The sequence below is a fragment of the Tiliqua scincoides genome, chromosome 1 (genome assembly GCF_035046505.1).
Source record: "Tiliqua scincoides isolate rTilSci1 chromosome 1, rTilSci1.hap2, whole genome shotgun sequence".
NCBI classification, from domain to species: domain Eukaryota; kingdom Metazoa; phylum Chordata; class Lepidosauria; order Squamata; family Scincidae; genus Tiliqua; species Tiliqua scincoides.
The window spans coordinates 278,189,387-278,216,766 of NC_089821.1; the positions used below are offsets into that span (position 1 = coordinate 278,189,387).

At 43.5% G+C, this 27,380-nt stretch overlaps 1 protein-coding gene across 2 annotated transcripts in view; it reads right to left on the reverse strand.

The window, feature by feature from the left end:
- Window positions 1-27,380, reverse strand: part of MSRA (methionine sulfoxide reductase A) — a 239,520-nt gene that overhangs the window by 113,216 nt on the left and 98,924 nt on the right. Inside the window, exons 2-3 of one of the 2 annotated variants that reach the window (XM_066611957.1) lie at window positions 21,422-21,490; window positions 9,648-9,767 (exon numbers count right to left, since the gene is read on the reverse strand). In XM_066611957.1, coding sequence (XP_066468054.1) covers window positions 9,648-9,767; window positions 21,422-21,490 — 189 coding nt within the window. The remainder of the gene's footprint in view (window positions 1-9,647; window positions 9,768-21,421; window positions 21,491-27,380) is intronic. The other variant, XM_066611958.1, reaches the window with a different exon arrangement.

Here is a 27,380-nt window from a genome sequence, read left to right on the forward strand (position 1 = left end):
TCTCATAAGATTGTTATGAAGAGAAGAGGAGGGAAGGAACCATGTATATCACCCTGAGCACCTTAGAGAGAGGGTGGTATAAAAATGTGAAAAATGAATTCCTGGTATCCTCAAGGAATCCCTGGTATTCACCTGAAGAGACCCTAGAGCTCCTTGGAATGCAGTTTAAAACTGGTATGGAATGCTTTTGTTTTTTTGGTTTTTATTTTGGTCATATCAAATTCATATGTACTACAATAAAATAATAGGAAGGAATAGCCTAAGGGCTAAAACTGGTATTTGATAACACCAAACATTCTTTCTGATCATATAACAGCACTTGACAGGTTGATCTGCCCACCTAGGTGAGGTAGACTAACCAAGGAAAGTGACAGAACAGCATCACTAAACAAACAGAAGAATTTGGAACTGTCAAGGCTACACAGGGAACTGATAGCCTCCACAGAATCTGTAAATCAGTCATTTAAATTCTTATGCACTGTTCTTATAAGAGAGGCTGTAAGGAATACAAGACAAAAGCCCAACAGGAATCCATTCTCTTCACAATGGCTTGAACAATAAAAGGAAATGTTCTGAACCATTCTCATTACTGTCTAAAGACTTTAATCTTGTGCTCTTCTTCAGAGACTGTTCTCGAAACCCTTCAGGTATCCTTAGAAGCTACAGAAAATGAGGATAATGTTTATAGTTTAATTATGCAACTAAAGCATTACAGAAAGCTACACACACATATGGTAAGGTGTAATAATGTCTCTGTTACATTACCAAGATAGCAAAGACTTGTCTCCATGCTGTATCTCCACCTGATAGTGGAATATCTTAAGGAAAAAAAATTACTAGGTACAGGATGAGTGAACCTGGAGGGAAAGAAAGGAATCTATGTATTGTCCCCACCCTTCTCTAAAAGGTCATTAACATTTGAAAAACCACAGTGCCACCTTAAGAAAGAAGGGGTTCCCACGCCTCTCCTTTGTGCCACCCACCTCTATGCTTATGCTTTTTATATGAAAGAATCTAAAACAGTGATTTTTAACATTTTTCATCTCAAGACACATTGACAAGGCATTAAAATTGTCAAGGCACACCATCAGGTTTTTGACAATTGACAAGGCACACCATGCTGCCAGTGGGAGCTCACATCCCCCATTGGCCCTACTAATAAATGACCTTCCCTCAAATTCCTGTGGCACACCTGTGGACCACTTGCGGCACACCAGTGTGCCACAGCAAAGTGGTTGAAAATGGTTGATCTAACAGGGCTGTCTAAACTTTTTGGCAGGAGGGCCACATCATCTCTCTGACACTGTAGCAGGGGCCGGGAATAAAATTTGAATAAATTTACATAAATGAATATATTAGAGATGGAACTTACATGAATGAATGAAGGTCTTGCAAGAGCTCAGGGCCTATAAAAGACCTTGCACAAAGCAAGGCAGGTGTCTCCTTCGCTGCTGCTACTGCATTGCAGATGTTAAACGGCAAACATCCCTTGTCGCACAGCTCACGTGAGAAGTCGAACAGTCACCCTCACGCTGAGAGCAGTTGTGTCGGGCCAGCATGGGCTCCAGCAAATCTCCGGAGGGCCAGAGACTCATTAGAAAGTGGGGGCTCCCCGCGGGCCAGATTGGGAGTCCCTGAGGGCCGCAAGTGGCCCCTGGGCCGGGTTTTGGGCACTCCTGATCTAAAACAAGGGTCACTGCACTGAGGCAAGCTTCCTATGTCAGTGACTGCCTGGGGCTAAGGTCACACATGCAGTCACAGCGCCCTTGATGCATCTTTTCTGGATACTGTAAGAAACCACAAGCAGAAGAAGTGAGGGGCAGCCCTCCAAAAGGGGAGAGTCAAAAACTCAAAATATGTCGTAGAATCATAGAATGGAAGGGAACTACAAATATATTTTTCAAACAACAGGTTTGAAGTGAATAGCTTCATTAACAACCTAATCCTATGGGCTATTTATGGCAGTAGAACTCGAGCTCCACTTTTATAAATGGTACAGAACCATCGTGAACAATGAATTGCTGCTGAGCATATGAGAGCCGCTGGTGCAAAGCACTGGCAGCAGTGTGTGTCCGCCACTGATGAACCCAGCCTGTGCCATAGAGGTGGTAGCGGAGGGGGGGCAATTTCAGGATGGAGAAGGGGACCTTGCCAAGGCAACTTTGAATTTCTTATTGCTGAGTTAAGAAGGAGGGGTGCAAACAGAATGCCATGGAGTTCCCACCACAAACCTTCAGAAACATCTAGAACCTAACTAGAGATCCTCCTTAGCACAGCCAATCTCATTTCTTTGTTTCCTCAAATATTCTGTTGTGATAATCTGAAGAAACCTGTTTAAACTATGCATGTGAAGCAAAACCCACCCAGCACAGTCACAATTAGGTTGGAACTTCTCTCCTGTACAAGACTCACTGAAATCAACAGGAATGAAGCAAGAGTATGATAGAGCCATATCATGCCCCAAGTTCCCAGCCTCAAAGAAAATTGTACTGGAGTGCACTGCTATTCCACCCAATATCCTTCCACCAGTAGCAACTGCCCCAATGCCTGAATAAAGGAGCATCAAATAATTGCATAATATTGATGCAGCTTGCAACATCTGCATAATGAATTCTGCTTGCAGTGAACCTTGCAAAGTTTTTTTGCAAGGAATTTTGACATATTCAGTTTGCTGTAAATGACTGCCTAGACAAAAATAATCAATTATCATCAACAACTTTGCTTCCCGCTGAGCATATGCATTTAGACAAACAAGTGACAGATTATTTTCTGCCTTTTAGCCAGTTATGTAAAATTTTTTTACCTTTTTTAACTGAGTGTTTGTTACCAGATTGACTTTAGTAATCTGGTTATGCTATATAGACTGAATGGCTGTTTGTATTTCATCCACTTTTCTTTTTATTCTTTTATTTAACAGAAGCTGAATAAAAATGTTTTGAAGAAATGAGAAAACAATGGTAAATAGAATCACAGAGTTGGAAAGTACCCATAAGTCATCTTGCTTGCTTGCAACAGGAAATCCTGCAAGAACACCTCCAGGAAGTGCCTTTCCAGCCTCTGCTTGAAGATCTCCAGTGAGGGAGAGTCCACCACTTCCCTCAGCAATCTGTTCCACTGCCAAACTGCTTTTATCATCAAGAATTCCTTCCAGATTTCCAGCCAGAATCTCTTGCAGTTTGTACTCACAGAATCTAGATCTACTCTCAGAGGCAGTTGAGAACAAATTTGTTCCTTATTCCATATGACAGCCCTTCAGATATTTGAAAAGCACTATTTTATCCCATCTCAGCCTTCTCTTCTCCAGGCTAAAAGTTCCTTCACGCTTTCCTTATAGGGCTTGCCCTCCAGCCCTCTGATCATCCTCATCATTCTTCTCCAAACTCATTCCAGTTTGGCTGCATACGATGGCAGTCCTGGCACTTTTCCCACCGGGGCTGTCCCCACATCTGCTTCCACCCCCGAACCAGAAGTAACTGCAGTGATGTCATTGCGTCACTGCAATTACTTCTGCACCGCTGCCTCCTTTCCCCCTTTTAAAAAAAGGGAGGAGAAAGAAGGCGGTCCATGCTCCATTGGAACTTTTTGGTGTAGTTTCCAGGAATTGGGCACTGCATCTAGCAGCACAGAAAAGCTCCAATGGAGCGGCATCTGCCTCCTGGAAGCTACTGCTAGAAGCAACGGTTGCCTCCTGGGTGCCACTTCTAGCGATGCCAGAAAACTCAGATGAAGCCTTCTGCGCCACATAGCAGCAGTGCAAAAGGCTCCAGTGGAGCTAGAAGCAGCCAGCTACCTGACCATTCTGAGGGCTGCCCTCTTTTCCTCCCCTCAGACACGGTCAAGGACCACATCAAAAGTGGCTGCAGGAGCAGCCACCACCGATCTGAGGGCCACCCTCTTTTCCTCCTCTTTAAAGAAAGGGGAGGAGAAGAGGGTAACCATCAGATCAGCACTCCTGCAGCCACTGTTGGTGCAGTTCCTGAGTGCGCCAAAAATCCAATGGGGGCGAGTCATGGCACTATCCCCCAAACCTGGCGCCTGGGGCACTTGCCCCCATTGCCCTCCCAGATACCCTACTGGTTACATATTTCTTAAAGTGCAGTGCCCAGAATTGGCCACAGTATTCCAAGTGAGGTCTGACCAACACAAAGCAGAAACACAACTACAGGTGTGCTCCACTTAACGATGGGGATATGTTCTCCAATCCCTGTTGTTATGTGATTAGGTCATTAAGTGAACAATCAGCACAATCTATTGCCTTTGTTGTGTAAATAGACGCTCTCTGCCAGACACTAGTTGGTTGCACAGGCTACTGGAGCTAGAGTGCCTCTTCTTTGAATTAAGAGCCTCTCTGTTGTGTAAACAGACACTCTGCTGCAGGGTATGGGAGATGCGATTGCCTCATTAAGAGCATCTTTATTGTGCTTTGATCACCGTCATATATGCGGTCCATCATTAAGCAAACTAATGTTAAGTAGCGGCTGCCTGTACTCATGACTAGGAAGGTGCAATTCTATTAATACAGGCCAAAACTGTGTTTGCCTTCTTTGTAGCTGCATCACACTGCTGACCCAAGTTCATCCTGTGATCCACTATAACTACGATCCCTCTCACATGCTGTGCTGCCAAGCCAGGTATCTCTCATTTTATACCTGTGATTTTGGTTATTTTTGCCTAAGTGCAGAACCATGCATTTGTCCCAGTTGAACATCATATTTATTTCAGTTCAGTATCCCATTTTGTCAAGGTCTTCCTGAAGGCTTCTACTGTCTTCTGATGTGTTTGCTACTTCTCCCAGTGTGGTAAACACAAAAAAGACAGCAGAAGCCTTCAGGAATGAATTGCCAAATGAATGACAGGATAGGAAGCAGCATGGAATGAAGATATTATGGTTGAGTCATTCCATAGCTGCCACCAGACTATCAAATCAGGGTCCCCCTTCAGAAAGCTAACTGTGTGACCAGCATAATCTGCTAAACTACACTGTAGGTATCATGGCAACAGCGGTGAGTGCAGGTTGCATACATTTAAATTGCTATTAATTAAAAGACTCTCATGCATACTAAAGATAAACTGACAGCTGTAGAGAAAAAGCATGGGGCATAACCCTATGCATGTTTACTCAAAGTAACTCCCCTGTAACTCCCCTTGAATTCAGTGCATCTTGCTCCCAGGTAAGTATGCATAGGATTGCAGCCTAGATTAAGCATTAGCCAAAGAAATGACTTTGCTTGTGATCGTAACAAAAAAAAAAGTGTAAAATTTCAGAGATCGCCTACTTCCGTGCAATCCGGCTCATCCTCTTAGGTCATCAGAGAAGGCCTTTTTACAAGTGCCACCACCTGAGGAGGTACATGAGGCGGCGGCAAGAAATAGGGCCTTCTCAGTAGTGGCACCAATGTTATGGAACTCCCTTCCCCTTGATTTGAGAATGGCTCCCTCTCTTGAGACTTTTCGGCGAGGCCTGAAGACCTTTTTTGTTTAAACAAGCCTTCTGAGTTTCATGGCCTTTTTTAACATCTTTTCTATATCTTTTAGTATTTTTACAGGCCTGATTCCTCTATGAATTGCTGCGTTTTGCTCTTTTTATCTGACTTTTTATCTGACTACTGTTTTTATGGGTATCTGTTAATGTGTTTTAATATGTTTTTATTTGCAGTTAAATTATGTTTTTAATCTGTTTTTAATATGTTGTAAGCTGTCCTGGGTCCCTTCGGGGAGAAGGGCGGGATATAAATAAAGTTTATTATTTATTATCATTAAATAGAACAAGTTTCCATGTACAACTACAGTAACATTCCAATAACCTGCGTCCAATACTGTGGCAATTCAGATAGGCATCAAAATGAATGCGGAAGTGACTGAACTTCCACAAAGAATGTGTCATGAGGCAGTGGCGAAAGGAGTTGAGCTGCACAGATTGGATGAGGACCAGATCAGTATACCACTGGCATTGTGTTTTCTCCAGCTGTTTGCATTTATACTGTACAGTACTTGGAATATTTTTGCCCATTGGAGAGTAGTGATGGCATCCAAGGTGAATGAGGGTACTGGTGGTAAGAGAAGTATAAAAAGAAAGAATGCAATGCTGACGCTGAAACAGAAATTAGAAATTGCAGAAGAGCTAGAAAGATTCCCAGAAGAATGTTATTGCAAAGTTCACAGAAAACGAGACTGAAAATGGTGAGATGTGGACAAAGATGAACCAGACATAGAAACCATTAGTGACACTACAGCACCACTTTCAGTGAAGCTGTGATCATAAAAACCAAAGGAAGAAGATGATAACCAGGATGAGAGTGCCAAACAACAACATTGCAACAATAATGGTAAGTGCTGTAGTTGATGTTAACACTTCATTCTATGATCAAATTTATACATTAAGGCAGCAATTTTCAACCGGTGTGCCATGTAAGGTCCGCAGGTGTGCCATAGGAGTTTGGCGCACAGCACTGAAAATCGCTGAAAAGCTCTTCCGGGTTCTGTGGCTCTTTCAGGAACAAGTGTCTGTAATAACAAATTGCCTGCCCCACTTCCTCTGCTGCCTCTGCCGTCACCACCGAGATCCTGATGATACAGGATTACTGGAATTTTACTCTATTTGTAAAGACTCTAAATTCCAGAAAATTATGAATATTTATTTATTAAATTTACGAGCAAAGGCTGGAATCCTATGCCCACTTTCCTGGGAGTCAGCCTCATTGAATACCATGGGACTTACTTCTGAGTGGACATGCCTAGGATTGTGCTGACAGTTGCATATTCAAGTTTTGATCAAAAATAGAATGGAAAAAAGTTTTTATTTCAATCATTTATTGTTAGTTCCACTTTTCTATGAAAGCCTATTTAAAGTGGCTGACAAGAAAAAGACTATACAATTGAATACAAATCTGAGACAGTGGGTAGGAAAGAGAGATACCAGGGAGGTACAGTGTGTTAAAGCCTTGTCAGGCCTTTGGCATCCCAGGCCCTGAATTGCTGTAAGCCAGGATGTGGCTGGAGGGGCCTTGATGTCCAGGCCTGGTATGAAATGCAAACAAAGGAACAGCAGCAATGTATATGTTTGTGATTAGCAATCAACTGCACCTGTGTTAGATGGGAGCCATGTGACCTGGGAAGATGTGTGCAGAGTCACGTAGGCTATGGCGGAGTGGTGCAATGCACCACTGGACAGCCAATCAGAATGAGTCACAAGACAGTCTTGTGACGATGAGGTCGCCCTATTCTGATTGGCTGGCCCTGGTATATATGGGGGCAAGAACAGACACCAAATGTGGGCTGCTGTGATGGAATTTATGTGTGTCACGCTGCTGATTTGTGTACTGACTTGGATTGCTTATCGTGACTGTGACCTGCTGTAACCCTGACTTCTGGACCTTTTGACTGACTACTCTTCTGCCTGCTCCTTTACCAATACATGCTTTTGCAACAAACAAGCCTGTGTCTGCTTCTTTGGCTCTGTTTGGGATTGCCTGCTTCTTGTGCTATCTCCCTGCACTCCCATGCCACTCTGCTATCGGGAAGGCAAGGGCTATCCTCCCCTGCTGACCTGACAAGCCTTAGCTCAACTCTCTGGGGTCCCTGCACTGCTGCCCTTGAGGGGCCCACAGGAAGCCCAGTTGAAATAGTCCTACCCAAGGAAGCATGCTGCTAGGCAGCACAGATGTAACACAAATTGTGTGTGTTCAGGGGGTGGAGGGGTAATTGCAGTGAAGCAGCTGATGAACCAAGTCGCTTTTCCCTCCATCAGATTCAGTTCCACTTGAGATGTGCAGATTTCAAATAGCTTATGAATACATTGATAAACAAAGAATTGTTCTGAACATCTGTAAGCAAACTATGAAGAGATATTTCATAGTGAATGAGCATCATGTTCACATAATGCTTGCCAAAAAATGTGTATTTGTGTATTGAATCAAAGGCACTGGAAATAGCCCAAGACACTTATCCATTGCAAATGTCTTTTCACATTTACATCTGTAGGACAATTTACTGTGATGTAAAAATAATTCCCTATCAGGAAAGCATCAGCTTCAGAAAACTGAGCAGTTCTATTACTCCTTCAAATCGATGCAGTCCTGAATCCATCTTGCCAAAGCAATATGGTAAAAGCATAAGGAGGGCACTGGGTTTGCTCCAGGTTTCAGTTAGCAGCACTCTACAATCAAAATGAGGCGAGCCTACCTGCCAAAAGCTTTAAGGACGCAGAGACAGTTTAAAAGATAGGGGATCCTCATTAAGGTGATAGTTGTACTAGAAAAGAGTTCGATTGCCTGCGATAACACCTTTAGATAAAGTCTATTCTGTATGAGCCCAAGACACCTTGTTGCCCCCAAGGTGACTTATGGCATAATCTGAGAGATATGCTTTGCTTAATCTATCAGATAAAAGGTCCATTCACTGCAATGGCACAGTGCCTGGGGCACAACTCTGATTGTGCACCAGCAGCCTAGGCAATCAAAAGGGCACACTCCTTAGGTGGCTTCACTCCTTTCTCCCCTTGCATGAATACACCACCTGAGTTAGGCATGCAAGCTGCACATTTACTTGTAATACAATCCTATGCATGTCTACTAAGAAATCAGTTTTTCTCAGTTCAGTGGAAATTACTCCCAGAAAAGTGTGTATAAGATTGCAGCCAAAGTCAGTCACGTTCTGAAGACCAAGGGGTCTAAGTAAGCATCACTAGATACAAATTGCCATGGCTGTGCATATTCTGCAAACTGTCTCCACAGATTCGAAATTTTGTATCAAGTGTACAACATTCTGAGATATCCTGCTATCTTGTCTTTTCTTTTTGTTAAAGGGAAAGGTTCCCACCCTTAAGGCTGCAAAGATTGACTTGAAAGGGTGTGCGCATTGCATGATGAACAACCACAGAAGTTTTTGGGGAGGGCACTGAGTGGGATTTCCAACCACTGAGGGACCTCATTTCAAATGGCACTACTCCCTCCCCTACTCCATATCACTAGCAGAAGAGAAATAAATTATGCAAAAGAGTAAACTATACAAATATGCATACATTTTCAAAACATACGCAAGTCACCCAGCCCTGGAGTGTAGGTGTAAACAGCACAGCATGCCCCTCACCAGGTGCTGCACCTGTGTTGCTGGGTCATAAGAACAAAGAAGAACCCTGCTGGATCAGGCTTAGGGTTTATCTATTCCAGATTCCTGTATCTCAAAGTAGTCCCCAGATTCCTCAGGGAGCACACAAGACCACAAGATACCTGTATCTCACAATCATTCTCCTGCATCTGACATTCTGTTTACCCTTGGACCCACTAACAAAGACACCAGACTGCACAAGGGTTTAACTTGGGCCACTTTATTAAACACAAGCAACCAATTTTTAACGTGTGAAACCTACTGAACACACCTTCCCCCCCTTGCCAGTCTGGGGTCAGGGCTTTCCTCCCTTCCAGACTCAGTGGGTGGAAGCCTCTTCATCTGCCTATCCAGCTTCTCCATGCCTCCCTGTCCCTTCATGGCTACTCCTCCTTCTTGAGCTTCCTCACTTGTTCTCCACATCTCCCACTTCTCCTTCCCACTATCCTTCCCCATCCCTGGATGAGCCTTTACAGGCAGATACCCACCCCCGACTCCCTGCTCAGCTGGCCACCATTCAGATGTGAAAGAAACTGCCTTACCTGAACAGACTTCTTCATAGATAGGATGGGTGGTATGTCCTCCTGCATAACCCACTTGAGTAGAGTAAACACCTTTTTGCCTCCAAAACTTCCTTTCTGCCCCCCAGAAACAGCCCATTCCTGCATGACACAAACCATGAAACACTGCTGTTATTTTTTTTATAAATTATACATCACCTTTCCATTCAAAACAGGTAGCATAATAGGTGATAGCTAAAAACCAACTGATAAAATAAAATGTTAAAAAACACAACATGGTAAAAGAAACACAAAGCCAAAAACAGAAGGCCACCACAACAGAAGGCCCTCTCATAGGACATCGCAAGCCATACCTCAGAAGGTAACAAAACTTCAAAAGATCTTACAGGATGGGTTCTCATCATCTCATTGCCAAATACTGCCCTACTCAAAATCTTCTTTTCCTCCTAGAGATATGGCCTCTCCCAACAAGAAAAATATGGATGCAGAATTGCAAAGAGCAATAAAATTAACATTAAGATTGGTGTGTATCTTCTTAATTATACAGGCTTAAAGAAATTGATTCTTCCTCACTTTAGGTGGTTTGTTTTACCAAAAGTACCTCTGGCTTTCAAAATGTGCAACCTTTCAAGAAGAGAATCCCCCCATCCATGTGCAAGCCTTAGGGTTTGTTAAATGGCAATTGTACATATATTTGCAGCATAATTTTCTTTCAGCTGATTAGCAAACTGTCAAAACATAATAATTTGTATTAATGGCAAACATTCATTTAATGTTCTGCTTCCTGGCATCTGCAATCTTTAAAGGTGGCAGAGCAATAATTAACTAAATTAGAGATCATACAGGAAAGGAGGAAAAAAGCCTTCTCAGGCTAACCAATTTATGCATGCAAATAATATTCAAAGTGCACATAAAAATGAAGTATTCATTCACCGACATGGCCAGTTAGCCAAGTAAGTGGGAATCTCAACTCAGCAAAATTTCACTGACTTCAAAAGGATTCTACCAATAGTCATGGTCCACAGACAGGAGTCAGCAAATATCCACACATATACAGTGCCAGAGAATCCTCTCCATAAAATTAAATGCTCCAGAGCAGGTCCCAGTTAAACAGCAAATGGAGCACCAGCACAAAGGGAGCCACCTTAAATGCATTTCCCTGTGAAGAAAAAAGGCTTCATGTGGAAGAAAGGAAACATGCCTTTCTTATTTCCTTTCACAAAGCCACAAGTTTTAATTGTCAGGCAATTGGGTTTCATGGATTCTGTGGTGCTATCAGTCTCAAGAGTGAAGTCAAAGAAAGAAAGAGTTATTTTACCACCTCCTTATGACCTGTTCTCACATCAGCCATTTTGCTTTGAAAGCTCTGGATATTCAGGCAAACCCCAAAACTGAAACAACTCTGGGGGGAATAAGGCTTCATACACTGCAGTTATCAGCCCAGTCTAGTGCCTTTGTTGTGTAAACAGACACTCCCTGCCAGAAACTAGTTGGTTGTATAGGCTGCTAGAGATAGATTGCCTATTCTTTGCATTGAGGGTCTCTTTGTTGTGTAGACAGACACTCAGTAGCAGGCTATGGGAGTCCTGACTGCCTCATTAAGAGCCTCTTAGTTGTGCTTTGACCACTGTCATATATGCGCACAAAAGACAGGACAAAGGAAACCCAGAAATATAAAATTGTACCTGGAAATAAGAGGTGGGCAGCCTGCATTTTCAAGACTAGTGTGGATTTCTCCTTGGAGTATTTAGATAACAGACCAGTCAACCTTAAAAACTGTGAGCCAAGGTGGTCCCAAATTTATAAATATCTTGAGGTACTGGACTGCTTTCTAACAGAGAAAAGAATGAAAGTGCACTTTGGTCATTAATCAGGCTGGTGTATGGTGTTTTAAGTAAGAAATTTATATTTCGCAAGGGAGAGTAACAGTCCCTTTTCACCTCAGCACTGTGTTTTCCAGAGGCTGTTTGCTGCTGAATCTTCCACACCTTTTTAGACTGTGAGCCCTTTTGGGACAGGGAAACAATCTAATTTTTTTAATTTTATCTGTAAATGGCTTTGTAAACTTTTTTAAAAAGAGAAGGAGGAAAATGACACACGCTTGGCTCTTGGAGAAACAAAAATATGAAGCTGCTACAGCCTCCCCTACACATCCAAACACAGCTGAATAGTAGATAGCACATGTAGATAGGGCCAATATTATAATGACTGTACAAATCAATAAATAAGCCCACACCTGGAGTACTGCATCCAGTTTTGGTCACCACATCTCAAAAAAGATATTGTAGGAATGCAAAAGGTACAGAAGAGAGCGACCAAAATGATTACTGGGCTGGAATACCTCTCTTATGAGGAAAGGTTACAATGTTTGGGGCTCTTCAGTCTAGAAAAAGGGTGCCTTAGGGGGACATGATTGTGATGTACAAAATTATGCAGGGTATGGATAGAGGGATGTTTTTTTCCCTCTCACACAATACCAGAACCAGGGGACATCCACTAAAATAGAGTGTCAGGTGAGTTAGAATAGACAAAAGAAAATATTGCTTTACGCAGTATGTAATTAGTCTATGGAACTCCTTGCCACAGGATACAGTGATGGCACCTGGCCTAGAGCCCTTGAAAAGGGAACACAACAGATTTATGGAGGAAAATTCCATCATAGGGTACAAGTCATGATGGGTGCAGGCAACCTCAGGCAACCTCAGAATACCAGATGCAAGGGAATGGCAACAGGATACAGGTATCTTGTTGTCTTGAGTGTTCCCTGAGGCATCTGATGGGCCACTATGAGATACAGGAATCTGGACTACATGCACCTTTGGCCTGATCCAGTGGGGTTCTTCTTATGTTCTTTCTTACAGATGGACCTAGACTTAATTCCTGCTATCTGTAGGTACAAAGACCTCAGGGAATAGTGATGGGAAAGATTCCTGCCTGGGACCCTGGAGAGTTGCTCCAAAGCAGACAGTAATAGGTCAGATTGACCCAGGAGAAGACATCCACACGCTTTCAATAGGACACAGCCTGAGCATCCATCACTTCTCCACATTTGTTTAAAAGATGGCCTTCATATCTTAACAGTGTTTGGAGTTCGTTTGGAAACCATGAGCAACTTTCTAACTCAAATTGTGGGGCTGGATTCTAGTGAGCATACAGATATGTGTTCATTTATTTTCCAAAGAGTTTTAGGCGAGGTCTTCTCTAGGAATGAATCAGAGTAATTCTTCTCCCTTCAGCCAATTTCAAAGTTTCTTTGAAAGCTCAGTTAATAGAACAAAGCCATACATGCCATCAAACAGATCACAAAGGCATGGCCTGCCTTTGAAACTTCAGAAACCAACTTCAAACTAAAGTCGCCTACTAAAGTCACCCAGCTCTAATCTTTCCATCTGGTTGAAATGTACCAAAAACAAAGAGACAATGTCACCTACAATGTAAGAATATAGTAATTGTACATCCAGAATGTTCTGTATCCCAACTGGCAGAAAGACTGAAGGCAGACTGTGCAGAACTACTTTCTGGGTCTCACAACCCTGTGCTTCCCAAACAGTTTAGCTAATGGCTGCAATCAGGAGGGCTGCTTCTGAAGTTCCTTTGCCCAACCAGCTTCCCATATAGAGATGCACACTCCCTTTCGCAGTAAGTTTACTGCCTGTGTGAACTGGGTCTTACAAAAGCATATGCTCTTCACACTGTCTGCTTGTAAATTATGCAGGGGGTGGACAGAGTGGATAGAGAGACTCTCTTTTCCATCTCACATAACACCCGAACAAGGGGACATCCACGAAAGCTGAGTGTTGGGAGAGTCAGGACAGACAGAAGAAAATATTTCTTTACCAGTGTGTAATTAGTTTGTGGAACTCTTTGCCACAAGAAGTAGAGATGGCACCTTGCCTGGATGCCTTTAAGAGGGGATTGGACACATTTCTGAAGGAAAAGTTCATTACAGGTTACAAAGTCATAGTAGGTATGTGCAAGCTCTTGGTTTTAGAGGCAGGCTGCCTCTGATTGCCAGATGCAGAGGTGGGCACCGGGATGCAGATTGTGTCTGTTGTGTTGTGTGCTCCCTGGGGCCACTGGTGGGCCACTGTGAGATACAGGAAGATGAACTAGATGGGCCTTTGGCCTGATCCAGCAGGGCTCTTCTTATGTTCTTATGCTCTTATTGTCGTTTCAATGCAAGACACAGAAGTTGGAAGCGCCTCATCAGAAAAGGAATCCTGAGAAGCCAAGAGGTGCAAAAGGTTTTCTTGGGTTGCAGACACTGGAAGAAACGCTCCCAGAATTCTTTGTCAAACACAAGGCAGATTCTCAGTCAAAACCCACCCTTTGTTTATCTTTTCCCTGGTGATGTATCTCCTACTACATCTTCTGATGGCATAGACACTGTTCCATTACCAGAACTCCATCCTCACCAGAATCTTTTGCAAACAGCATCAGGAATGCTATAGGTTTTTCACAGAGAACAGTATCACAAAGGAAGTTACAAAATCCCAGCAGCAAAATTCATTGTTTGCTTTCTACCATATGCATCACACCAGAGTCCATTAACTGACACATTGAGGCTTGCTTTTTGGATTGCTTGAAGGCTCTAGTCTCAAGGAAAATGGCGATTACGTGCTAAAGAGGTGCCTTGAAATACATGTCATACTACAGAAGCTGTTCATGATATGGTCACACTCTTCTATCTGCTGTACAGCTGATGCCTCAACTCCATCATTTATGATTCCTGAAATATACTGTACTGAAATAAAGTATTATGCTTTCTATAAGTACAAGAACAAAGTCACAGTGACTCAAACATTCCTTGTACAAAGTGCTGGGTGAATAAATCTGCTTACAGCAAAGCAGAAAAATCCCTCCTTTAGGTAGCAAGACATGCAGACAGCAATTTCTGTTCAACAGAAGTCAAACTAAAGCCACAAAAACATTTATTTGGGAAAATTTTCAGAGACAATCCTGCTGCTGCTTCCAAACAACTTTTCAGAACTGCAGCCTGTCCTGACTCACTAAGCACTGTTAAGGCAGAGCTGATTCAGAGCAACAGGAAGAGTAGACTCTTTCCACAACTGACCATGTTAGGCTGAAGCTGTTATGCTGCATCCTTGAAAGCTCCCTCATATCAAAATCCCCCTGCATGTTGAAAGTTAGCACATCAGGGAGAAGCATTTTTGCGAAGGCAAGAAAAGACCACTTCTAGAAATGAAAGCAAATCCTTTGTCAGAAATGTCTAATGTAAGAGACATTCAGTATGCCCATTGCAGAAGTCAATGAGAAAGAAAGCAACACCTATTCAATTCAGTTGATCTGTGGACTAGATTTGGGAGTGACACATGCTAGAAGAAGATCACTGAAAATCTTCTACTGGGTTTCACAGAGACACAGGGCTGGGAGAAAATGAAAGGCCATCTAATGGCTCAATCCTATCCCCAGAAGTGCCAGCAGATCACGTGTTCTGATGGTGTGGGCTGTCACAAAAGTACTGTAATGTCCTTTGTGATGGCATGAAGGCCAAGCAGCCAGCAGGAAGGATAGAGCCTTTCTGCTGGTACTGGCAGCCACAGGGATGTCCATTAAACCAATTAAGGGCACAATCAGAAGTAAGTCCTGTTTTGTTCAGTGGGACTTACTCTCAGGGAAGTGTGGTTAGGATTGCAGCCTAAGTTTGGTGCAGAGGTGAGAGAGGGCAAGAAGTGGGTGTAACCAGTCAGGAAGGTGGAAATGGAGGCAGGGGTAGGTAGATCAGGCCTGGGAGGGGGTAGTTTTGGTGACACTGGCATGCACCATATCCTACTCCCCTTCCCAGGTCCGATATGCCTGCACAGATCAAATCGGACTTGCACCACTGATATCTGGTGCAGGTCCAAGCTGACCCATAGTGGCTGCTGGTGCTTACCCTGGAAGCAAGGGGATAAATGTCCCTTTAACCCAAGGAGACCTCCAACAACTGAAATTCCCCCACAGGATGCAGCTTAGCCCACACGGACACCTTGCATCACTGTGTGGGAATTTAGTTAGGATTGGGTTGCCCAAACATAAGGAAGGACCAGCAGAGGTTCATCTAGTCCAGGATCCTGCTTTCCATACTGGTGAATCAAAACCCACCAGCAGGACATTTATTTTATTTATTTGATTTGTATTCCACCTTTCTCCCTGAAGGGCACCCAGGGAGGCTCAATCCCAAGGCGACATGAAGAAAATAGCTTTCTGGCTTCTGTTATTCTACCTTTGAGATGAAGGCTCCATAGAACTGTCATAATTAATAGTCACTGATAAAGGTACACTCCAAGGATTTGTTCAATCACCTCTTAAAACCATTTAAGCCATCACCCCTTCTTGTGGCAGAAAATTCCATAAAGTAACTGTGCTTGGTGTGAAGAAATGCTTTCTTCAGTTTGTCCCAAATCTACTGCCAATTAATTTCACCAGGTGACCCTGAGTTTTAGTGTTATGAGAAACGGAGAAATCTGAGACTGGATTAGTAGCAAAGAAACAAGACAACAACAACAACAACAACAACAGTATTTATATACCGCTTTTCAACAAAAAGTTCACAAAGCGGTTTACAGAGAAAATCAAATATCTAATGGGTCCCTGTCCCAAAAGGGCTCACAGTCTAAAAGACCAGTCACTCAACAAAACCCCACAGGTCCACTTAAAGCAAACCAGTACAACCCTCCAAGCCCATGCAGCTCACTACCCGTACATGGTGGGCCAATAAAGCACCTAGTTTAGCTGTCTGCCTGAGCTGTAAAAACAGATGGTTGGCAAGCACCTGGCAAGCCACCATAAATGGCCAGTGAAGTGCATCTGGATTGGTGGGTCTCAAGTTGCGCTGATCTGATGTACATATATAGAATCTAGACTACAATGTGCCACAAGCAGAGAACAAACAACTTCAAATGATAATTTTCTTCCTTGAATTGTTGTGGGAGTGCAAGAATTGCACACTTCTTACAATATTTTGAAAATCAAAATGTCTTTAAAAAAATCAACTTTCACTGACATCAGATCAACCAATGGGTATTAAGATAAATAAAGAGGATGCAAGCTAAAGCGATTAGACTACATGTAAAATATAAAATACAGTAGAACCACTTTAAGTTGACCACCCAAGGGACTGGAGGAAATTGGTAAACACAGGGAGGTGGTCAACATATGGAAAAAAAGGGCATTTAAATATTATGTTTAGCTCCCAGGACAACAAATGCAAGGCCAAGTTTTTATTTAGATTGGATTTTTACAAAGTTTTATTGCAAATATCAATGAGAATTGATCCTCTTGTGATGCTTACTATTTATATCATCTATATCTATATCAAGAGACAGAGAATAAACAGCCCACAATCAGTGTTTAAAAAAAACCCTGAAAATTCATAAGCTTAAAAAAAATTGTAAGTTAAAAAAAATACTTGGTTTCATAGCAGACAAGCAGACCAATGCTATCCCTCGCCAGCCCATAGCATGTAGCATGTTACATAGGCCCAAAAGCTTAAAAAAACAAAAAACACTTTTTTACTTAGGCTGCCTGGCCTCCACTGGGTCTCCTCAGATTCACTAAATGCCAGAAGATGTTTGATACTGTCCCTCACTAAAAGCTGCTGAGAAAACTCCACAGTCAGGGAATAAGAGGACAGGTCCTCTCATGGATTGGGAACTGGTTGAGGACCAGGAAACAGAGAGTGGGTGTCAATGGGCAATTGACAAAAAAAGTGGAGAGAGGTGGAAAGTGGAGTGCCTCAAGGATCTGTCCTAGGACTGGTACTTTTCAACATTTTCATAAATGACCTGGAAACAGGGATAAGCAGGGAGGTGGACAAGTTTGTGGATGACACTAAACTTTTCTGGGTGGTGAAGACCAGAAGGGATTGTGAAGTGCTCCAGAAGGATCTATGCACAAGCAACCTCATGTCCCTCACAACTTGGTACATGTCCAGGTACAATCGGCAGCCAGCACAGGTTTGTCTGCTATGTGCAGCGTGCCCACCTATAAAAACCCTTTCGCACACGCGCTAGCAGGCTTAGGGGAGGGATTGTTGCGTGGCTTCTTGCTTTTCCAAGATGGGACAAACCAGACAAAACACAGGCCCACAGTATCGCATTCAGTGGGCAACTTACAGAGGGTAAATTAATACTCTGTGCATTGGTCTGTGCAATGGTCGAAGTGGTCAAGATACAACTTACAGAGGTGGTCAATATAGAGAGGTTGGTCTCCCATAGTGTATATGCAGTGTCTGTCCATACTGTGAAAATTAGGTCAACTTAAGGAGGTGGTCATTAAAGAGAGGTGGTCAACTTTGGAGGTTCTACTGTATTGCCAGACTGAAAAACTCCTCTTGCACTACCTTGGGAAATGAACCATAAAAGAGGCCACCAATGGGATTTGCAAGGTCCCAGAGGACACACAGCCCACAAACTCCATAACTGCATTCCCCTTTTTCTTCAGAAGCAAAAAACAAGAAGAAAAATATAAAAAGATAAAGATGTGTGAGCCTTTGAAATAAAAAAATGTTAACGCAACTTCAATCAAGGTCAGTTCCCCATGCATGGTGTACTTCAAAAACTGTCCTTGGTAATGCTGCAGTTTGTTTCTTCATTTCTTCAGGCCTCCTGCAACCATTTGCCTGACGCAAAATCAAAATATACCAGATCAAAACTGCAAACATTTTCAATCAAAACCTTTTGCTTTGTAAATGGTGCAAATAATGATGGGTAAAAGAGACAGATAAAGAATTCCTTTTGAGATATGTAAAAATACATTTGATCTGAAGCATGTAAAAAGGTCTTTTGGTTAAGGAAATGCCCATAATTGAATATCAGTGGTCACATCTAACACCAATGTCACCTGGACTAGTGAGTGCTAACAGGATGCTCAGGAAGCTCCCAGGCTTCCAACCGTACTATTTTGGTTCTGAGAAAACAATGTTCACAGGCACCTGAGAGCTCACAATTTAGCAATTAATAGGAAACAGCAGCAATAGAATTCCCATGAACAGCATGCTCCAGAATTGCCTTCTCACCTTTGTCTTCAATAAATCATCTCCTGTCCCAGCCACACAAACCATTTATATTGGTTTTCCTTTGTATTGAGCCCTGACAGTCAGTGATTAAAAGGTACTGGTGGGTGGGTGGGGTGGTGGTGGAAATGAGTAAAATTAAAATGAAGGGGGATAATTTCAGGCAGTACCTGGGAGGAGAGATAGAAAGGTGGACATCCTCTTGATAGCTCAGGCCTTGCCACTATAGCTGACTGCACAGGTTTAGCACTGATAGAATTCACTCATGGGGGATGGGGAATAGAGAGCTGTAAGTTATTGGGGGTGGGGAGGGATGCATTGAACCAAGTCGCCCAAGACCCCATGCCATCAACATTACCTCTGCTACAAAGTCACCCAAGACCCCATGCCATCAACAGTCTACCTCTGCTACAAACTCAGTAGAGTCTGTGCAATGAAGCTGCAGCAATTGTCCCCTTGGTGCTACATGTCAATTTCATATATCTATTTATTAATTATTAATTATAGATTTATCCTGCCCTCGCTTCACGGAGCCCACCAACATAGGCTGAGAGACAGTGAACAGCCCAAGGACACTCAAGGAGCTTTATAGTTAAGTGGGCATTTGAACCCACCTTACCCCAGTCCAGATTGGTTCCAGCTTAGCAATCTAACCACTATACCACACTAAAGCCTTGGCCTATGTTGATCACTTCAAACAGCAGACTTACTTTGCCTTGCCCTGCCTTGCCTTGCCTTGCCCAACAGTCCTTTCTGAAACTCGGCCTTCAGCCCAGCCCTAACTGCATCCACTCCTGCCTCTGATCCCTTAGATCAGGGGTGCCCAAACGACGGCCTGGGGGCCACTTGTGGCCCTTGAGGACTCCCAATCCAGCCCGTGGAAAGACTCCAGTTTCCAATGAGCCTTTGGCCCTCTAGAGATTTACTGGAGCCTGTGCTGGCCCAACGCAACTGTTCTCAGAATGAGGGCAACTGTTCAACCTCTTGTATGAGCTGTGGGATGAGGGCTCCCTCCACTACTTGCTGTTTCACATCTGTGATGCAGCAGCAGCAGCAAAAGAAAGGCTGGCCTTGCTTTGTGCAAGGCCTTTTATAGGTCTTGAGCTATTGCAAGACCTTCATTCATTCATGTAAGTTCCATCTCTAATATATTCATTTATGTAAATTTATTCACATTTAAAATGTAAATTAATTATTTTTTCCTGGCCCCCAACACAGTGTCAGAGAGATGATGTGGCCCTCCTGCCAAAAAGTTTGGACACCCCTGCCTTAGACCCAGAGCCACCTATTCTTGCCTAGACTATTTGAGCTCAGCACCCAACAACTAAGAACAAATCCCTGCTGACAAACCAAATCCATGTGCCTCAACACAGCCTGAACAGCAGAGAAGTCAAAAGTGCTCCCTTCTGTATTAGGTGCCCCCTCCAGTGCTGCTTGCCTTGGCTCATGTAAATGCCACATCAGCAAGAAGCTACAAAGGAAAGTAAATCATGCAAGAGCATGATTTCTTCTGACAAAAATATGTAACTTGTCTCTTAATCAGCCTTTGTGCCAAAGGACTGGAAGGTACCCAATGAAGCACCCACATTTAAGAAGGGATGCACGGGATCAGCTTACAAACCAGTCAGCTTAGCATTTGTTCTGAGTAAACTGGTGAATAGCATGATTAAGGATAAAACTATTAAGGATACAGAAGAATAAGCTTTTGTTGAAGGAGACTAAGCATGGTTTCTGCAAAAGTAAGTCCTGCCTCACTAATGTTCTAGAATTCTAAGAGTGTCACTGGGTATGTGCACAGAGGTTAGCATAGGACTTCCAAAAAGCTTTTGACAAGTCTCACACCAAAGCCTCTTGAGTTGATTTAGCAGCCATGGAATAAGGGGTCAGGTCCTTTTATGGACCTGTTTAAAGAACAGGAAACAGAGAGTGGGAATAAATTAACAATGTTTACAGAGGAGAGAAGTAAGAAGTGGGATCACCCAAGGATCTTGCCATCTCCACCCCGCTCTTGCACTCCATCTTCACTTCTCCTTCTGTCTCTTTCCACCCTCTCAGCCTCCCTCTACCCCCTTATCATCAGGTATCAGCCTGGTCCTTGAAAACAAGAGGACTGGCAGTTGGTACCTCCCCACCCTCCTCCTCTTCAGAGCCAGCACACAACAGTGATATTACTGCCAAGTGCCTGGCAGCCAAGCTTATGCAGCTAGGGCATCAGTCAGGGTCTGCAGGTTGACTAGAAAATAAACCCTGGTTAGTGCTGCATAAGTGCAAGGTGATGATTAGAAGCCTGCACAAAAGACTGTGTACAACTGCACGGTCCAAGTGCAATTCTGTCTTGCTTACGAGGCACTTGGCAGACAAAAGGATCATGAAATAAGTCAGAAAACTGACTGTTTGCACTTTGTCTCAGTCATGAATTTGTAAAGGAGCCCTTGTCATAGGAATAGTCTCCTTTCTTAGGTATCTGCTTTGAGCCTCAACATAATTCTATGCATACTTAGATGTTGCACCTGTGAGTATCCCCCATTCATCTCAAGGCATGGACTGTGTATGCGCACACCTTTATGTATGTGAGTTGGGTCCTCCCACTGGCAAGGCAAACATTTCTGGGATGGATGCCAAAGATTCAAATTCAAATCCTTTCTGTGCCACCAAGTTTGTTAAAGTCTTGGATAGTTCTCAGAGTTGTCAGTCATAACACAGTGAAAGAGAAATAACAACCATAAAGCTGCTTTTTAGACTGCTGATAAGAGCTGATATTAAGAACAGAATAACTTACCAAATATTGTCATGTGCGTTCCCTCTGGAAAAGGTTCAGCCATACAGTTCCCATTGACGTGGTGTTTATCTGAAACATAAATAAATATCAACCTGTCAGGTAAAACAATGTTCTACTAAAACAAATTGAATTAGAGACATGATGCCTTCAATCAAACCCTAAGCACTGGCTACTGTCAAAAAATGTTTAGTTGCAGTTCCAGTTAAGATATTTATGGTGCCCAAGGCTCAGTGGCAGAGAACCTGCTCACCACATAGAAGACCCCAGGTTCAGACCCTAGCATTTCTGGGAGGAAGGGAGAAGACCCTGGGAGAGCAGTTGCCAGTCAGTGGAGAGAATACTGAACTGGATGGCCCCATAATCTAATTCAGTATAAAATAATCTGGTTGTTTAACAGACAGGTACATGTGTAGCATCTAGCAGTCATATCCAGCCCATCTCATCATTATGCTGAGGTAGCAGATTGCTGCTACTACCAAGGGCACTGGAAGAAACCAAGCAGAAGGAGGCTGCCCTTGGGAAAAATCTCCCTCCCAGAAAAAGGGAGCTCCCAAATCCCCAGGAATTCCCCTAAAAGCCAGGCAGTAGCAACAAATAGGGTAACTCACTTCCTTCAAAGTAAACTGAGACCAGGCAGGTTAAAATAGTAACAATTAAAAGTGTTTATTTTTTTAAAAAGATGAACATCAAAATAAAAAGCAAAAAAGGCACTTTAAGAAGCACAGAATGACATCCACACCTAGCAGGTAAGTAGGTGTTCCCAGTGAAGCAGGAGATGCTTCCAATGATGGACAAGTTTAGATGCCCAAAGGGAGGTGAGTGAACCCTCTTTTATAACCTGTGAGTGTTAGCTAAGTTTTACCTGTGGAATTGGGTCCTTGGGGTCACCTGAGCCACTTGAATTTCCTGCTCTTGAGAAGCAGATGGGCTTCCCAGGATGAGCCAGCTCAAAAGCAAATTTGCTGGCCAACTGGGGGAAAAGGGTCACAAAACCAAAGAAACAACTGTGACAAGTCAAAAGGAGACCCCATCCATTGTATGGGAACAGCAAGGCAGTGCCTGAAGTCAGCAAGCAATCTAGTCCTTGCTGCTATGGGCCTTTCACTAGACAATTCCTCCCATTCAAATATGTGTCATTCTTCATCCTGCTTCCTATTTTATGTTTTGAAAAACACTTGAGGCATTCTTGATTCTGCAGTGCTCTTCAAGGTCTCCCTTATGACTGCTGTACTTAAGATTATTTCCTTGATGTCTATCAAAGCTGCACTTTATATAAAAGTTTATTGTTTCACAACTAGTAGACATTGGAATGTTTGATGGAAAAATACACAAGGACATAAGGGGCACTCTGGTTGGCCACTGTGCTCCAGTGCAACAAAAAGTTGGCAAAGCTGCCAAGAGACAGAGAGAAAATCTGCCTCACAGGTCTGAGCCCAGCTTGTAGTCATCAGTGGGTCAGCCTACACTGATTTTATTGTTTGGACACAAGAATATCTTTTCCCCCTCATCTGACTCATTAGCCATCACAGAGATTTTTAGCTTTCCCTGTACAAAGTGATTTGGCTTAACTCTTTTGAGTCATCCAGAGTTAGCTGTGCAGTAGGCATTTTTGCACAGAAGCATGTTGTTCACCCTGTAGATATTATTACCTCTTGAACGGCCCATGTGTAGATGATCTTGCATCTTGAGGTGGGAGGTATTTGGCTCCCTAGATCACTCTAGCCCTTCTCTTTTATTAAAGTACTTGATGGTCCTGGCTTGAACTGTTCATGTTGCCCCATACAAACAATAATTATTACACTGTCAGATACTTATTATTATTTACAGTTAACAGGCTTTTAAAATACTTGCTTTCTGTTATGCCTGTGTGGAGTGAAATTCACTTCTGCAGTTTATTTCAAAACCAATTTATTGTGCTACTGTTACATCGAAGCTTAGAAAAAACACAAAGCTCCATTAATTTTCTTAAACAACCTTCCATTAAGTCAAAGATCTACAAATATTTTACAGCAACAGTTCTCAGATCTTCTAATGTCAAGTCTCACTCACTTGGAAGCAACAATAACACCAGCATGTCATCCACTGGAAACTTCTGCAGATGACTATCAACAGTGGTCATGAGGCACAGTATTGCATGTTTTCATTCACTTCATGTGCTGAATTCTGTTCTGTTATAAACCCTTTTCTGTAGATTCCCCTCCTCAATCCACCCCCCCCCCAGTTAACCATTTTTCCACAGAAGCTGGAAGCACATGAATCCCAACATTCAGGTTCCCTCAATTTAGTGTGGCTTCCCCATTCTTCTCAATGGAAGAAACTCATCAGTGGACTTTTTCCATTGTTCACATGGAGAGGTGACCTTTAAAGAAATGAATGAGGACTTGTGCACAACTGCTGTGAATGGAATCTATCTATTAAAAGAGTGTTGAATACACTGTACAGTTGGGAAAGAGAATGGTGTAAGAGAGGTCGTGCAGTGCTGTGGTTGAGTTGCAAATAGGGACTTCCCCAGTTTGAATCTCATCTCTGCTATGAATTCTCACTGGAAGACTTCAGCAAGCCCCTCCCCTCAGCTGCAATGTGGAGATAATATTACTTAGATAATGTCAAGATAATGCAAGTGAAGTGCTTTGTACCCTCAGAAACCACTAAACAATTGTTCAATATTATTTTCTTAAAAGGAATGCAGAGAGAGAACTACTGTATGATTTGGGTTATTAGTTCATTTCTATGCTATGTTTATTACATATTACTCAATAAAATTCCATTTTTGGGGAGAAAAAAAAAAGCTCTGAGTGATGCAGTGAGAAAAGAGTGAATTCATTGCTTGTGAAAGTAGCATTGCTAAAGGGAGAGGGAGAAGCACAGGTATCGAGAGGTGATGCAGCAAAGCAATAAATCACAAGTGACATAAATAACAACAGAATTGCAGAAGGAGAACTCCAGTGGCAGCTCCTTGTCCTCTGCTTGCTAGACCATTGCTAGGTTTATCTCCTACGACCACTCGACCCACTAATCTTTATTTTCAGTGAATTAGTGAGCCTCAATATGTAGCTGGAGGGAGAGAGTTACCTTTCAGCCCTGTGAACCAGATGCAAACCACTTTCCATGGTGATGGAGAGATAGCAACTAAATATTTAAAGTGAATACTTGTCAGTGCAGTCTTCTCATTTGGTATCTAATAACCAAATGTCTAAAAATATCAGTGAAGAAACTGGAAAAGTACAAAAAGAAAGAACAAGACTTACAGCCCAATCCTGAGCTCCTGTGGAGTGCAGCTTCGGTGGCACTGAAAACAGCTGCTGCCGTATCATGCATGCCTCGGGCTACTGCAGGAGGCATCGCTAGAGAAGGGAACTTTCGTCCCCTTCTCCCAGGTAAGGGAAGTAGCCCCACAATGGTATGGTAATGGTAATGGTGAGGTAAAAGCATTTGTGTAGGGCGCTGAGCCCCACATGAACACGCAGGATCTGGTGGAGCAGAGACCCCCATCAATAAGCAAGAGTCCAGGCAGGCTCATGCAGTGGCAGAAGAGGGAGTCCTTCAGATAGATGGGTCCCCAAACCATTTAGTGTTTGCAAGATGAGATGAGATGGGGTTGTGAAATATATAATTTTTTAAAAGTAAAAGAAAAATGCACTGTGCAAGGTTAGGTTCTCAGGTGTGCCAGGTTCTCAAGTTCTTTGAATCCTTGCCACATTATCTTTTCTATGAAGTCAGACTAATATACAAAACAAATGGGATATTTGTTGGAAAATAGGTACAATGTCACCTACAAGACACCAGGCTTGTAGTGTCCAGAGGACTCAGAGACAACCTTTCCCAGACCTTTACTTTGTCCTCTTTATCCTATGGGGTGTCTCTCCAACTGGCTTCCTTCCTCTCTCCTCCTGATCCTCCAAGCATTGCGGACCTCTCTCCAGGTCTGATGAGCCACGTGGAGTCCACCATTCCATGAGGTCTCACAAACCCAAGGCAAAGGGAACAGCTCTAGGATTCCCTGTTCCAAAGTTTAGGACCTGTACAGCCAACAAAGATGTACATATTTGTGAACTGTAAGTATTTTTTTATCTGAAACCTTTTTCTGCCTATGCTCCTATTTTATTCTTAGCGGCAGTCTGGTGTAGGTTGGTGGGTCATTTCAGGGAAAAGGGCCTTCCACAAAATAACCCTGCTTAACATATATGCCTAGACTCCCTTTTCCCATCAATATTTGCCTCCAGTGCTAAGCCTTTGGAGAGTGCCACCTCCCCTAGTGCTCAACTGCCTTCATATGCCCCAGTTTGCCTTTTGTGGGGTGTCACGGGGGCGTAAACCCCGAGGGGAATAACGCACCCGTGAAGATCCGGCAAGGCAGGAGGAGCTCACCTGACAAGGAAGATTGGGCAGCCTCCTCCGGAGCGATGGGCGGCTGGGGCGGACGCCCAGGGCCCGCAGCCCGGTGGACAACGGCAGCGACGGGGATCGCCGCCTCCACCAAGACGCGACCCCGATTGGGAACATCGCCGCCACGGGGAAGGCAGGACACCTCTCCCGACCGCTCAGGTGACAGCAGGAGTTGGGGGTGGCTGGCGACAGAGGCACCCGGTGGTCCGGCAGATGGGCGCGCCGCGGAGGGGCGGGGATTCCCCGCTGGCTTGAGAGTAGGTGGGGCGGAAACGGAAGGAGAGAGAGGGAAGACCCGGGCTGAGCCGATGGAGGGTGGAGGCAAGACCTGGGGAGGAAGGATAAAAGGAGAAGGGAGAGGAGGAGGAGAGGGGGAGGGCCCGTGAGAGGAACGAGGCCACCCCCCTCTGCTTCCGAGAGGGGAAAGATAACAAGGAGAGAGCAGGAGAGCCTTGGGGAGAAAGTGACCTGTGGGGCGCACTGGCTCCCGTCCATCTGGCTGGGCGAGGAGGAGGGAGTGGAAAGGGGAGGCCCTATCACCCCGGAGGAAGCTTAGACGGGCCGGGAAAAGATCCGAACACCGGAAGATGGTACCCAGAGTCATCCCAACCTAACTATCCCTTACGTCCAGCCTGGGAAAGACCTGTGAGTAAACAGGGGCAGGCAATGAGGAGAAATTCATGTTAAGGCAAGGGAAAGACACAGACTCATGAATGTCAAAATACTTACCAAATTAAACCGCATAAAAAGAACTTGGACTGCTGCCTCTACTTCATCTCGAACGGCGGGTAAGTGGCGAGGTACCCCGGGGAGGGAGTCAACCCCAGGAATGGATATCACATGGGGCAACATGCAGAATTGTCCTAAACTGACCATTCTCATGTTCCAAATGAAAAATTATTGCATTTTATGTTCCATCTTTACCACTTTACCTACATCTGTTGTTCCATAAAACTATAAAACCCAATTTGCTCCTTAGGTCCTTCACAGCAGTCAAATTCACAACTAATACAGTTTTTCAGGGGTGAATGGCACATGTCAGGAGACTAGCAGATGGAGTAGATGATAAAAATCTCTTTGGCTTTGGAGAGCAGCACCAGGTGTCCTCTGCTGCTTTTCATCGAGCTGAATAAAGCACTGTGAAAAACAATGTGGCTTCAAGTTATACTTGAAACAAATTATTTTCACTTATTAAAATTGACAGTGACAAAGGGCACCATGGTAGCTTAAAATAGTTCAAGCAATTTGCTCATGCAGTTGATGTACCATGATGTGACACCCCACATTCAACTGCATCCATTACATCAAATGGTATTACTGTCCAAACACTGATTGATGCTACAAAATGTGATGTATTTTAGCACAATGTCAGTAAATAAACCCAAATGATTTCAGGATGTGCTTACTATACAGTCTAATTATTTTCGGATTGGGGATTTCTGAAGAATACTAGTTTGTCATAAGAAAAATAACTTGCACTACTGCTACTGGGAAATTCACTTGCAGAACAAACAATGCCCATGTTTAAATTACTTACAAGTCTCTGTGAAAATGAACAATGAACCCTTTCCCA